Source organism: Hippoglossus hippoglossus, chromosome 6 (genome assembly GCF_009819705.1).
Source record: "Hippoglossus hippoglossus isolate fHipHip1 chromosome 6, fHipHip1.pri, whole genome shotgun sequence".
NCBI classification, from domain to species: domain Eukaryota; kingdom Metazoa; phylum Chordata; class Actinopteri; order Pleuronectiformes; family Pleuronectidae; genus Hippoglossus; species Hippoglossus hippoglossus.
The window spans coordinates 3588404-3602357 of record NC_047156.1 but is presented as its reverse complement, the minus strand read 5'-3'; the positions used below and the strand labels follow the sequence as shown (position 1 = coordinate 3602357).

The 13954-nt window shown below is 43.4% G+C and overlaps 1 protein-coding gene across 1 annotated transcript in view; it reads left to right on the top strand.

Moving 5' to 3' along the window:
• hydin (HYDIN axonemal central pair apparatus protein) overlaps positions 1 to 13954 on the top strand; it is a 56837-nt gene that overhangs the window by 4003 nt on the left and 38880 nt on the right. The window contains exons 4-14 of the mRNA XM_034588202.1: positions 323 to 442; positions 811 to 945; positions 1551 to 1750; positions 2089 to 2213; positions 9512 to 9713; positions 10005 to 10185; positions 11010 to 11109; positions 12295 to 12413; positions 12564 to 12787; positions 12979 to 13046; positions 13240 to 13481. Coding sequence (XP_034444093.1) covers positions 323 to 442; positions 811 to 945; positions 1551 to 1750; positions 2089 to 2213; positions 9512 to 9713; positions 10005 to 10185; positions 11010 to 11109; positions 12295 to 12413; positions 12564 to 12787; positions 12979 to 13046; positions 13240 to 13481 — 1716 coding nt within the window. The remainder of the gene's footprint in view (positions 1 to 322; positions 443 to 810; positions 946 to 1550; positions 1751 to 2088; positions 2214 to 9511; positions 9714 to 10004; positions 10186 to 11009; positions 11110 to 12294; positions 12414 to 12563; positions 12788 to 12978; positions 13047 to 13239; positions 13482 to 13954) is intronic.

The following is a 13954-nucleotide window of genomic DNA, read 5'->3' as shown; positions in this document are numbered from 1 at the left end:
GAATCAATCGGGTTGAAGTTTCAGACCAACGCAGTTTTCCCGTCCAGCACATATGTTGTTTAAAGGCTCGTGCGCTCGCACCCATCAGATCAGGGGCTCGTTTGTTCAGGTGCAACGTTGGCAGTGTTACATTTGTTATTTTGAGGCTCCAAAGAGTTCTTGGCTCACACCCCCAAACTATTTGGAGTCCCTTAATTGTCTGTGACTCTGACATTTTAGTAAATATTTCTAAGGAAAGCCACATTTCGATCTGCATTATTTATAGCGTGTGTGTGTGTGTGTGTGTGTGTGTGTGTGTGTGTGTGTGTGTGTGTGTTTTCAGTTGTCCTTGGTGGACGTAGACCAGGCACTTTTCCAGCCCTGCCCATCCGAGCTGTGCTTCCAGAACTTCTCTCCTGCACAGACCTACAAGCTGCCGCTAATCCTCTTCAACATGGACAAGGTCTGTGATGAATAAATGCACACAAACAACATGGCTGCAGAGCCGATGCTGCAATCAAGAGGGGCTGTGAATTGGAACAACCGCCAACAGTCCAACTTTTTGAACAGCTTTGACCTTAGCAGCAGAAAAAGGGGGTTTACGTGTGTGTGTTTTTGTTTTTGTGTGTGTGTCACCGGGTGTGAGTTGTGTTTAAAGACTTCAGAATGATTGGAAAAAGTTATGGGGGATTGGAGGAGATCTATCGCTGCAATTTGAACTAGACACAATCAAGTAATGATGAATAAATCATCACGTGTGTGTGTGTGTGTCTATATTTGTCGCTGTGTGGTGCTTGCACTTTTATAGTTTGTGTGTCATTTTCTTTCAAGGTTTCTCGACAAGTGAAGCTGGAGCTGGAGATCTCAGAGTATTTCCATGTGGGCGGCTCAAAGGATTCAGTTAGCAAGGTTGCACCAGGAATGTCTACGACTTTCACTGTATGCTTCACCCCGCAGGAGAACAAGGTACAGCAGGGGGGGGGGGGGGGGGGGGGGGTGGACTGCTTTACAGAGTTATCATACACAGGAGGACAGGGGGAGCACAATAAAGTATCATGGTAACATGGACTAAGGTTGATATGGAATTTAGATCAGATGAGTAAATGAAGCTGTAATCAGACCTGCGGCGAAGCAGAGGAGAGGGTGTGGGTAAGAATGTGATATGAATTAAATGGATGCAATTATCTTGCATTGATATTTCAAGCACAAATCTCTTTTAACAGCAAGTTCAGAATGACAAGGTCAAGAGTCAGGCATCGAGTTACACCGGCACATCCTTTTGTCGTCTCTTGTCCTGATATTTTGGGTGAAAGTGAAAACTGAGAAGCAAAGGTCAACATGAAATGTAGCAAATGTTAAAAGGTAACATAATCACTTATGTGTGTCATGGCTGTTTCATCGTGGTCAACACACGATGCTGTGATTCAGGGACAGGTCAGTCTGTTAGCATAGCAGTAGAGCATAACGACAGGTTTGTCGCTGCTTTGCTGAGTGGTATGCAGCCATGTTGAATTAAAAGAAAGAACATCAAACAAAGGTTTGCTCTGTATGTTCATTGTTTTTCTGTTCAGGACTACCACCACAGGCTGGTTTTCGTGACCGAGAGGGAGCGGTTCGAGGTGCCAGTCCGTGCCATCGGGCCACGGGCCATCCTTGACTTCCGAGATGAGCTCCATCTACCGCTCTGTCCCGTGAAAGCCTCCACAGAGAAGACTCAGCTAGTCCGCAACATAGGAAACCGCATGGCTAAGTTCAAGCTGCACACACAAAGGTTAGAGTCGAAACACACCCACTTTATGTTTGATGTGTTTGAGCGATTTGATATTTTACCATCTGTTTAAATCTATAAAGCCGTTATTAGCTAACCCTCAAGAACGCTATAACTGTAACTGCAATCTGAATTAGCTTAATATTGAAGTACCATTTAAAGTAATACTTCTACTACTACTACTACTACTGATTATGAGTAAAAGGTTTATTAAACATGTTGGTTTCTTTTTTTGTTGTTCATTGTACTACAGTATATATAATAATAAACTGAATGTTCAATATATAAAACCCTGAGCCTGTTTTCATTCCTCACTGTGAAACCATTGTGTTTTACTCCAGGCCTTTCTCGGTGACGCCCTCCTCTGGGACTCTTGATATAGGCGAGAGCATGCAGGTGACGGTGAATTTCCACCCAGTGACCACAGGAGACCACAGCCAGGACCTGCACCTGCACTACCACACTGGTGAGAGAAAACCCAGGCGTCTGAAAACAAACAAAACTACAAACACTGTGCCACAAATAACTTCAGAAGGAGCTGCAGCCTCTGTCGACTGTACGATGACATCATTTCTTGATTTCCTAGAGTAGGAGTAGGAGTAAAAAATTTAAAAGTTGTAAAATATTCATTTCTGACGTATCAGCTTATACATATTTTATCTTACAAATGACCTTGTCACAGTGTGTTTCTCCTCCGCTGTGTTATTCTTTCCTCGAATCCAGAAACATTAAATGTAAGAATACTCCGACCTCCTCCATGGATGGGAGGTTGTGAGTTTTTAGATTTACTCATCCATCAAAATGGGCTTTTTCAGTCTTGCTCTTTTTGTGAAACACCATCACAGAAACTGATTTAATTTGGGTTCATCAAATTCTCATTATTCCATATTCTAACCTTACTTTATTTTTTATAACACACATATATATTATAACGTCAGTACACATTTTCCTATGGAAACCTGTAGGTGGGCGTGTAGCATCCTCAAGCTCCCGGTCAAGCTCCACCCCCCACTCCTCTTAATATGGTTACTGAACACTCACTCACTCACACACACACACACACACACACACACACACACACACACACACACACACACACACACACACACACACACACACACCCACACACACACACACACACACACACGAAGCAGAGATTCGATCAAAGCAGTTTGTATAATCTGCATAATCAGCAGTGTCGAATAGTGTGGAACTAAAAGTATGAATGTGTTTGTAATTATCACTGAGGTAAAGACCATAATGAGATAAGGGACGCGTGCACACACACACACACACACACACACGTACACACACGGTCATTGTTGCATATTTGGATTTTTTAATGTTTCCTATCCACATAGGTATATATCTGTAGCAGCCCGGCACAGCTAGATTCCCTGAGCTGATCCAATTAACTGCTCATTGTCTCCTCTCTAATTGTCGTCTTTTTTGCTGCCTAATTTAAATCGAATACCCTGTGTGTATGTGCAGGTTTAAATACAGACTGTTTTGAACTGGAATAACCTTTGACCTTTAGTAGATGAGCCGATACTAACAGGCTACTTTCGGGCTTGTGTGTGTGTGTTTGGACGGGAGCGTGAAGTCAAAGGTGAAATAAGTAATGGTAATGAAAGGAGGATCTATAACGTCCTCAGGGAGCAGGGCTGTGAGCGTGGTGGGGATTGAGCCCATGACGACCAGGTTGTATAGTATCTATAGCTCAGTTCAGCTTTCTCTAAGGGCCTGTTAGCTCTCCTCTCCTCTCCTCTCCTCTCCTCTCCTCTCCTCTCCTCTCCTCCCCTCTCCTCTCCTCCCCTCCCCTATGCATCAACAAAGATACACCATCTCTTATTGCCTCGCTGCTACTCAAAGCTTACAGAAAAACACATGATTACCAGTGCTTGTACACCACTGTGAGTTTTCTGTAGTTATTGTGATATTGTGATACAGATTTCTCAACCTCTTTCATCAGGTTAAATATGAATGTATGAATATTAATATTTTTTTCCTTGAAAAGCTAGCAAGAGCCGGCAGAACGATCCACACATGTACGTGCACAACCTGACCACTGCTAGAAGCCAACTTATGTCTGACCCGCTCGCTAACTTCTGACTATCAGCTCTGCTTCAGTGGTTTATGTCTCCTCGGGTTGTGAAGCCTGCTGCCATGCGCAGTGAGAGCGCGGGCAGGGGGCGTGTGTGCAGGTTGGTTAGTGACAGGTACGCTAACGAATTCAGACAGAATGAAATAATTGGTTGTGTTTATCACAGTCCTACAAGGGTCACTGGCTTTTTGGAAAGAAATTCAGACAAATTTATCTATTGATGGCTAATGAGATGTGAAGAGAATTTCAACAGATAAGATAAAAGAGTATTTCAGAAACATCTTCCCAACTCTATCATTTATCCTTTATCTATTTATTTATCCATAATAATTAATTTCATGTATTGCTTAGTGAATTCTCATTTGAACAACTTTCTAAGTTACTTCTTGTAGCAGATCTGCTCATTTGTCGTAACCTTGTTAGTCGTATTCTTTGTGGAGGGACTCTACCCTCGCTTTCACCGCACTGAAGCTGAAAGTTTGCACCCGGTGGTCAGTCGTAGCCTCGGTTGCCTTCACAATTAGCCAGACTCCTTAACATCAAAGGCAAGAAGGCAAAGCTTTTGACTTTCCCTGAACACACACACTGGGATCAATTAGAGGTAAAAAGGAGAAAGTTGCTTGAAAACATCAGTGCGTGGCTTTTTATCCTGTTCAGCAAAAACTGCACAAACTGGGGCTTTGACTAAAAGCTCACACCCTCCACACACAGTTAGAGAATGACATCGTAAAATAGTGGTTTTTAATTCTCCTTATGGGTTGAAAACATTTAATTTTAAAGTGTTTCAATGCAGTTTCATCAGAACACCAGCTTACGGCATCTTGGCAAACCCGAGCCAGTTCTATACCGTACGTTGTTATGATGGGAATGAAGACATTTCTCATTTCATATGTTCTTGCAGCTTAACCCTGCCAGCTGAAAATAGCAACAGCAAACAGCAGTGGCTAGGTTGATAAAGTGAAGAGATCCAAGCTGCCCACATCAAAGTCTCCTCTTAAGATGATTTCAGATGCACAGCTGCCTTAAAGTCCCCCCCCCCCCCCCCCCCCCCCCACCAACACCACCCTTCCCCTCTCTCACTCCGCTGATTTAAATGAAAAGACGGGCAGCTCTTAGGAAGTGCTGAGGCATCTGCTTTGACAGGGCTGTCGCACCGAGGGGACTTCAGCACAGCAGCCTTTTAGGGAAAGCAGCACACACACACACACACACACACACACACACACACACACACACACACACACACACACACACACACACACACACACACACACACACACACACACACACACACACACACACACACACAGCGAGCAGCTCATAAACAAACACACATTCTCAAATGTAAGAACGAGCATGTTTGTCCACACGCACACTGCAGAGCCTTTGTTTGTGCTGCGATCACAGGTAGCTGGAGGGGGTTGCAAAGTTCTCCTTGTGCGATAGAGAAATAATGGGAAGAGGAAGCGAGCAGGGGGGAAGACGGGTTGGTGGACCGCCAGGATGAAAGCTTGGCAATAAGCTGCAGCTCTCCCTGCCTGTCAACTGCTGTCATCCCTCTCAGAACCTGCGAGATAATTGCTTTTCTTTCTGTATTACCCAATCCTTCTCTTTCCTCTCCCTCATTTCCTTCTTTCACTCATCCTCTGTCTGCTATGTTCTCCTTTCTCTCCTCTTCTCTTTTTATTCTCCTCGAGATCTCACGGCCCCATCGTCTCTCTTTCCCACAGAGTGAAAGCAAAGGACTGGCTCTCCTGTGGAACTTCACCATGCGTTTTGTTCCCCTCCCCCTCCCTGCCTCGTGGTACATGATGGAAATCTCAGTGATAATTGGTCTGTTGGAAGCTAACATGAGCACTCCTTGAATTCTAATGTGTTTTTTCTTGAGGGCAAGCAAAGTGAGTGTTTAGATCTTACCAGGCTACATTTGTCACGGTCAGGTTTCATCCACCCCCCCCCCCCCCCCCCCCCCTCCACCACGAAGGCTGGTCAGTGTAGATGCATCGAAAAGCTAAATAAGTCACACTGGGACAGTTCTACCACGACTGAGGCTTTCATACAACTCAGAAAGAAGGTATCTCAGTGCCCTATCAATTGTTTCTGATCACAAAGTGAAAACTGAAATGAGGATCTCAGCTGAACTCTCCTCATTAAGGAATGAAGAAAACAAATAAATATCACACAGCTCAAGGTGGTTTGCAAATAATTAATGATTAGCTGAAGTCAATTTCATTTAAACTTTAGAGGAACTTTTGCGTAAACAGAGGAAGTCGTGTTCAATTCCTGCTGCAACGATCATCAGTACTTGTACATTTTAGATCTTCAAAACAAAACAACACAACACAACATTAACATTGCTAAACAGATTAAATACCTGTTAGATCATGTTGTAGCAACACAACACAGGGTCGTTCTTTGAAAGAGTTGAACCAGACTCAACTTTAGTAACGTTATCCAAAAAAAACACTGCATTGACCAGTCAAATACATGCAAACACAAATTCCTGATAGATTAATATGTAACACAAATATCTGAGGCATACAGTCAAGAATAATCCATGACACCATTTTAAGTATGAGCCAAATATCAAGTTTGTCACAAAACTACACACGTTCATCTCTTTAATATGAACAATATAAACCCCATTTTATCTAATTCACACACTTACATTTTTGTCCATGTTTTTATTCACAATGGACATCTGTTCTTTTTCCCTCCCATGACCATAGACTGTAAATAAAAATGGACGCAGACTCAGGCTTGATTTGAAATTCCTGCCTCCGACTTACAGGGCTAAAAATGATCCGTCCCACATCTCCAGTGTTATTACTCATTTTAATTAATTTCACCCTTTACTGTACATTCTCTTGAGTCTGGTGACTTAACACTTCACAGATTTATTAAAGTCTTTAGAAGGTAGCGCCTCTGCTTACTGAGCTTCACTTCTCTTGACTCTACGCTATGCAAATTCAGGAAGTAGGATCTATTGAGATTTTCAAGTCTGGGTTTGAAACCTACTTATTTCCCTTTGCCCTGACCCGTCCTAATTTCACTGAGCGGGTTGTCATTGAAGTGATTCTACTTTAAATACGTTCATAATTTACATAATCTCTTATCCTATTGTTGTATTGATATTCATACCTGTGTGTTTGGGATTGTGCCTGCGTGTGTTTTCAGTCTCGTCTGTGTGATGTTAAATTGAATCTGTAACGTGTGCAGACTCTCAGATGTGCACTTTAAATAAACTGAGGTTGAAGATGGAAATGGAGCTGAATTGATTTGATAGGTGTCTCGACTTTGTTTGGAGTCAGTCATTCAGGTTTAACTCTGACAAACTGTCATAATTTCTGTCATTATCATTGTTGCATGTTGAGTAAGATACATAAAGTGTAATTTGTTGTCATCATAGTAACCAATCAACAAGGGTGGAGATCTTTGGCTGCACTCCGTGTGTGTGTGTTTTACTTATGTTGTGGGGAACCAAATCTGTTTACACAGTAACATTATGGGGACTTGTCCTCCTTATGGGGACAAAAAGCAAGTCTCCATATTGGAAATCATTAAATATTAAGGTGAAGACATGTTTTAAGGTTAGGTTAAAATGAAGGGTTAGGTTTAGGTTAATGTTAGAGTTAGAGAGGATTATGGTAAAATGTAGGTTTAGGGTTAGTTTTAGGTAAGTATGGTTAAAGTTAGAGTAAGTCTTCAGGAAATCTATATAAGTCAATGTAATGTCTTAGGCAGCGTAGACAATTATATAAAAAATGTAATACAAAAGCAATAACAAAATCATCCACTCATTCTGTAAATCATCTGAAAATAAAACAAAACCAAAAACTTGTGTTTTAAGTTGTAAAACTTCAGCTAAAGTCAAATAATGTATGATTACATTATTTATATATTGCTAACATATACATAACATTCATTGTGGCTGTAAAACACCAACTTTTAGCTTGTGAAGAGTTTATGAATCCAAGCAACTTTACCAGTAGCTGTTAAAGGGTGTTTACAGCCCAGTAGCTGGTGGCATCTGTTTCCCAGTTTCATTCTGCAGACGCAGGCCTGAACCTGCTGACCTGCAGCAGTACACCTGGATGTATGGGTGTGGTTTTATTTTGGCAACTTTGCATCGTGTCCTTGTTTATTTCATCACTCTTAGTTTTTACATCAGTGGAAATACACTAGTGTCATTTCAGTCCACAGCTATTATTTATTCTCCGTCAAACCTGAGTCCAGTTTCTGTTACTTGGCAAAGAGCAGGATTTCAGAGCAGTTGTCTCTCAGTCCCAGTGAGTCCGGTGCTCATTGTGTTCAGATCAAAGTGAGGACATGTGAGAATAAAGTTGTAAGTAAGAAGTAATCAATGGCAACTCTCCACGGTGCTTCTGGCTAAAGACAAACATTGAAAAGCACAACAATCACACAGAAAATGAGAAAAAGCCAGAACTGCTTTCAGATGACAAAACCCTCCACGTCACTTTGATCCCAGTTTTCATTTGCAAGGTATCTGTGTTTTTAAAATGCACAAGACAAATTAATTATGAATGACAAAAACAGGGCGACAGAGAACCCTGTGGAGCTCAGAGCCAAGTGTTCAGAATTCAGACATTCCCTGGTATTGTACCCAGTGGGCTCCCTGTGTGAGTCAGGTTGGGCCGACTGATTTGAAAGGAGAAACCTCGGCAGGTATACAAATATAAATTATCTCAGGATAAGGAGAGTTTTTTTCCCCAGGAGCTAAATCCCCCGTCCTGATTTGAATGTAAACAAACACTCACTGAATTTACATACAACTTTGTTCTTGGTGGCTTCATACAAAACTTAGTTTTGCATCTTATTTTTGTTGCTTGTTATTGTTGCTCTTTCTCCCTCTGTTGGAAGTGTGCACACTGTGATGGTGGCCCGGTGCTGCTACCACAGAGACTCATTAGATGTCTTACTAACCATTAAGGACTTTTTCTCTGGCGGCTTGTGGTTTCCAGACTTTACTCCAGAGATCCATATTTTGTAATGTGTTGTGCTGGGAAATCCTATTTCCCTTAAATCTACTACATTATGATTCAAACCATTCACCTCTGCGGTGTGTCCTCGTCCTCCACTGTGGCTGTCTGCTCTATTCACTGCTCGCATCAGGCCTGAGACTGCAGGGGCTCCTCAGTGGTTTGGATTTTGTTGCTCCCAGTTTAAACCTGTTTGTGCAATAGTGTGCATCAGTGTGTAAATGCCCCTCCACGCAACCACAGGTCACGAACTCCATTCCATCAGGTTACTTCATAAATAAGCAAAAACAGAAAACTAGCAAGAGACTTATTTATGCTTTTGCAACATTTTCACCAATGATAATTCAGTATGTGGCATCAGTTTAATCGGCTTACATGTGTCGGCCTCAAGAGGGAAATTGTTTATTCAAATGATTGGTTGTGCTCTTGAAAGGCCCAGTGAACGATCAAGCTGTGTGAACATGGTTTTCTCCTTCAGAGATCAGGTTTTTGCAAAAGTTTGTAGTTTTCCTCATCTGGTAATTGACTTGATTAAGTGTAAAAATCCAATGGCACTAAAATCTTCATCAGATTAAACAGACAAGAGAATAAATAATATCTTAAAATCAATTCTATAATCCACCTGTATTCTCTGTGGTTTGACGTGTTTCTTCTTCTCAGGTGAGGACGTGTGCATCAGCCTGTACGGAGCTTGTGAGGAGATGAACTTGAATCTGAATCCAGACTCTATCGTGTTGACCAACACTTACATCTCCATGGCCAACGTAAACAACGTGTCTCTCACCAACACCAGTGACATCCCCATTCGCTACCGCTGGTCAGTGTGGCCCAGCCAGGAAGAGGAGGACCTGTGCTTATTGAGGTAATGGGACACAGCCAGTACCGAGCTGTGCTTTTGAATGGATTTTATTTCAAAGTCTGATCTGTGTAAGCCACACCTCTGTCTCTCGCTGCATTCATGTAGAAAGTAGAATTACCTGCAGAGCTGATTCTCCTTTGTACCAGAGCATGTGTTGCCAGAAATAGCTCAGGTGTCCATCACTTCCCTTTTCTGTCGGCAACACTTTGTTCTTTACCTGCTTCATTTTCTCTCTGACCCTTCTTGTTCCTCTCTTTGCTTTGTCTTTCACCATCCCACACACACACTCTCCAGGGAGAGCTCAGTGCTCCAGCAGAAGGAGGAGGAGGAAAAGGAGCGGTTGCTTCTTCAGTGTGAGTCTGACCCTACGGCCATCCACCCCCTGCTGGCCAGAGCTGTGCAGGAATGTAGGAGCCAGGATGCAAAGGAGCACCTCCTGGCCCTGTCACATAGCTGCATTACCGTGGATCCAATGGTGTGTGTTCATGTGACCCCTCTTCTTGTCTCTCGATATCCTCTCCCTCTTGCTGCCTGCAAATATGTAAATGGTCTCTGAGAATCTGCTGTGGATTCCCCCTAAAACGATGAGAAGATCAGAATTAGCTCTGCCACACACAGTTAGGACACGTCACTGTTGTCAGTATTTAAATTCAGTCTGACTCCTACAGTGACAGGAGGGTCACAGACCAGCCCCCTTCCTACCGAGGGACCTTCAGGTAGTCTGACCTGTTCTGACACTGCCCCCTCCCTTTTCTGCCAGTGTCTCCTCGCCTCAGCTCAGCCAGGTTCCCTGGACAGAGGGAAGGGGAGGGGAATGAAAAACATTTCATTCCCCTGCCCTCTCAGGACAGTAGAAGGGAGGGGGGGGGGAGGAGAGAGTAAACAGTCTGCAGGCCAGTCACAAAACAAACTTCAAGAGGGCATTTGAGAGAAATGGAAACACGTGCTATGCACACACATCCGTACACACACACACACACACACACACACACACGCACACGCACACGCACACGCACACGCACACACACACACACACACACACACACACACACACACACACACACACACACACACACATATTGGTAAATCTTAGATGCAGTTAGTGCTTGTCTAGAGTTCAGCCCGACTAAAAGCACCAATCGACTTCCACATTGTTTCCTACTCTGACATTATTTGCAGTTGAATCAGGTTTGTCAGCATCAACCAATGATTTTCTCTACGTGAAAACGTGCATTTTTCTGCTTTTTATATCCTTTCAGTAAAATAACCATTGTTTCCTTTTACCTCCACGTGGCTCAGGAAGGTGAAATATGGCCCAACGTCACTGCACAGTTCAACATCGTCTTCAAGCCGGAGGAGTCCAAGCTCTACCAACAGACCATATACTGTGATGTCACAGGTCAGTGTCTACCTGGAACATGCGTCCAAATACAATACACAAGCACAGTGTTGGGTTCATCATTTCAATACACTAACAGTTATCACTGCTTAGCCTGTAGCTGCACTAGCAGCACGGTGGTTTAACGTGAATATTCCCCCTAATAAATACAAATATACTCATGAGCTCCCCATGTTAGCATGGCAGCAAGCTGTCCACTGATTCTGTCATCACAGGGCACTGCTCTAGTGAAGAGCAATCTGGGTTTATCTTGGCTGATTTCAGATTGAATTATGACTAAGCTCCGAATTGTGTATGTCGGCCCCACAGTTCTCTTTATTTTGTTTAAACCAAATCCCTCTGAGAACCAGAGGGAAACCACTTTCTTTGGTTTGTTCCTCAGCACCTGTGAATTGATTGTTTTAACAGCTTCAAGAGGACCGTACACCCCGTACTGTGAATCTATAGCTTTGGCTCCCTCATAAAAGATCCTCCGTCCCTCAGTGAGTTGAGCCTCGGTGCAGACAGACACGTCTGGGTAGCAAACCATGTCTGTTGAGTTACTGTCAGAGGACAACTGCTCCTCTCGGTGTGTCTCCTCTCCTCTGGTGTATGATATCCACAATCAAACTACTTAGTTGAATCACCACAGATTAACCCCCCCCCCCCCCGACCTGGAGGACTCTTTGTTACTTGATCTAATTTTCATATGAGTCAATCCAGTCACCAGGCGCCAGTATGTTCACCTCATCCCAGTGGTAGAAAAAAGGTTGTTGGCAAATTTGCATGTGGCCTTCACGTGTGTCTTCTGAGCCGGAGGCCAGATTTACATGAATTTCCATGTTCTCTGAGGTGGGGGGGGGGATGACCTGATCAGTCCACGGCGATGGCAGCAGATGACTCTACCCTGACTCCTCACTTTGCAAAAAGCTTTATTAGCAAAACAAAAGGACAGAGCTCCCATGGCTGAGTCTACAGTGAAAGAAGTAGAAGGACGTAGCAGCAAATCAAATGTTTACCAAAGAGTTTAGACATTTTTGTATTTGGCCAATCTTTTAACCGAAAACATAAAAGCAACCTGCAGCCTGTGTCTTTTGTTACACTTCTCACCTCCGTGTTTCCTTTTCCTCTCTCACCGTCTTTCTGTTCCTCTGCCTCTGACTTGATAATTCATATTTCCTATGTCCGTCCTTTATCTACTCTCAGGTCGTGAATCTCGGTTACCTCTCATAATCCAGGCTGAGGGCATGGGACCGAAACTCCACCTCAACTACAACCTGTTGGATATGAAAAATGTTTTCATCAGCAGCAAAAACTGTTTTGAGGTGAGAAAGTTAAGGCAACGTGACAGTTGCATGGTAAAGTGGTTAGCACTAAAAATAAATGTTACACATACATTGTATTTACTTGATTAGAGCGGGACGCGAACAAGATAAACACGATCCCAGAGTTGAACGATCCTTGTTTTTGTCCAGGTACTGGTGTCCAACAAGGGGCTGATTGATGCCCCCTTCGAGCTGTCGTGTCCCGACACCACTTTGGGCCGCTGTTTCTCCTTCAGTCCCGAGGAAGGTGTCATTCCCTCTGGGGGCTGCCAGATTGTGGAGGTCACCTTCCACAGTCGCATCCTGGGAACCTTCTCTGAGGACTTGCTGCTGGCTGTCACAGGGCAGCCCAAACCACTTACCTTGACCTTCAGGTGAAGTTAGCCAGTGTTGTATCTCAGATTGTAAAGGAACTTTCTGAATTATCTAAACAAGTGTACAAACTCATTTTGTGGCAGGGTTACTAATAGAAATGTCACTTTCCACCAAATGCACGATGCTCTTTAAGAATCCTTCAACTCTCTGTCGGTGTTTCTCATGCGCACGTCTATGTCCTCACTTCCAGGGGCTGCGTCGTTGGTCCCACATTCCACTTCAATGTCTCAGAGCTCAATTTTGGAGACGTGGCCTTCGGTGGGTAACAACTTTTTCCCTGTGTTCATTCATTTGCTTTATGAGATAAACTATACTCTTCACAACATGCAGAAAGAAGTTTTTTCCACCTCAGCCTCCTTTTATTACTTTCTTCCTACCATTGCATTCCTACATCTTTATTTTGTTTTCTCATATTTACTGTTTTTCACCCCGTCTCTTTCTCTCTCTGCAGGCTTCCCACTTACAGCGGTTTGCACCCTCTTCAATACCTCTCTGGTGCCGATGACCTTTGCCCTCCGTGTCCTTGGAGATGGGCTGGGATCGCCGAGTGTTAATGGTTCCCAACAGGTATCTGAGATGTCCAGAACCAATTGGCGAAGCAGCGCTGCCAGAGACATTCATGCACGGCCTGTGGAGTTCACCGTCAACCCTGCTGTCGGCTCTGTCCGTGCCTTGTCCGATGTGACCATAAAGGTAGGTTAAAAAATTGAGGAATAAGCCAAATAAATGTATATACATTGTTCTCTGTGTTAATTTTATAAACTACACAGCGGTTAAAACGTACCTGACCCAACCCCTGTGCCGCCATAGCTGTCAATGTGTTTCCATAACTTCTTTGTTGGGTACTTGAGGGCAAGATTGTGCCGAGTCATGTCATTCCAAGAAAGAGAGATCATGCATTTTATGTGATTGAAAAAACAATCGCACACAATACACACACATGCAATTTTTCAGTACATTTAAAGTCATTTCCAGTTTATCTTAACCTTTAACAACAAACCTGCTTTTGATTACAGTGTTTACAGTGTGTGTGTGTGTGTGTGTGTGTGTGTGTGTGTGTGTGTGTGTGTGTGTGTGTGTGTGTGTGTGTGTGTGTGTGTGTGTGTGTGTGTGTGTGTGTGTGTGTGTGTGTGTGTGTGTGTGTGTGTGTGTGTGTGTGTGTGTGT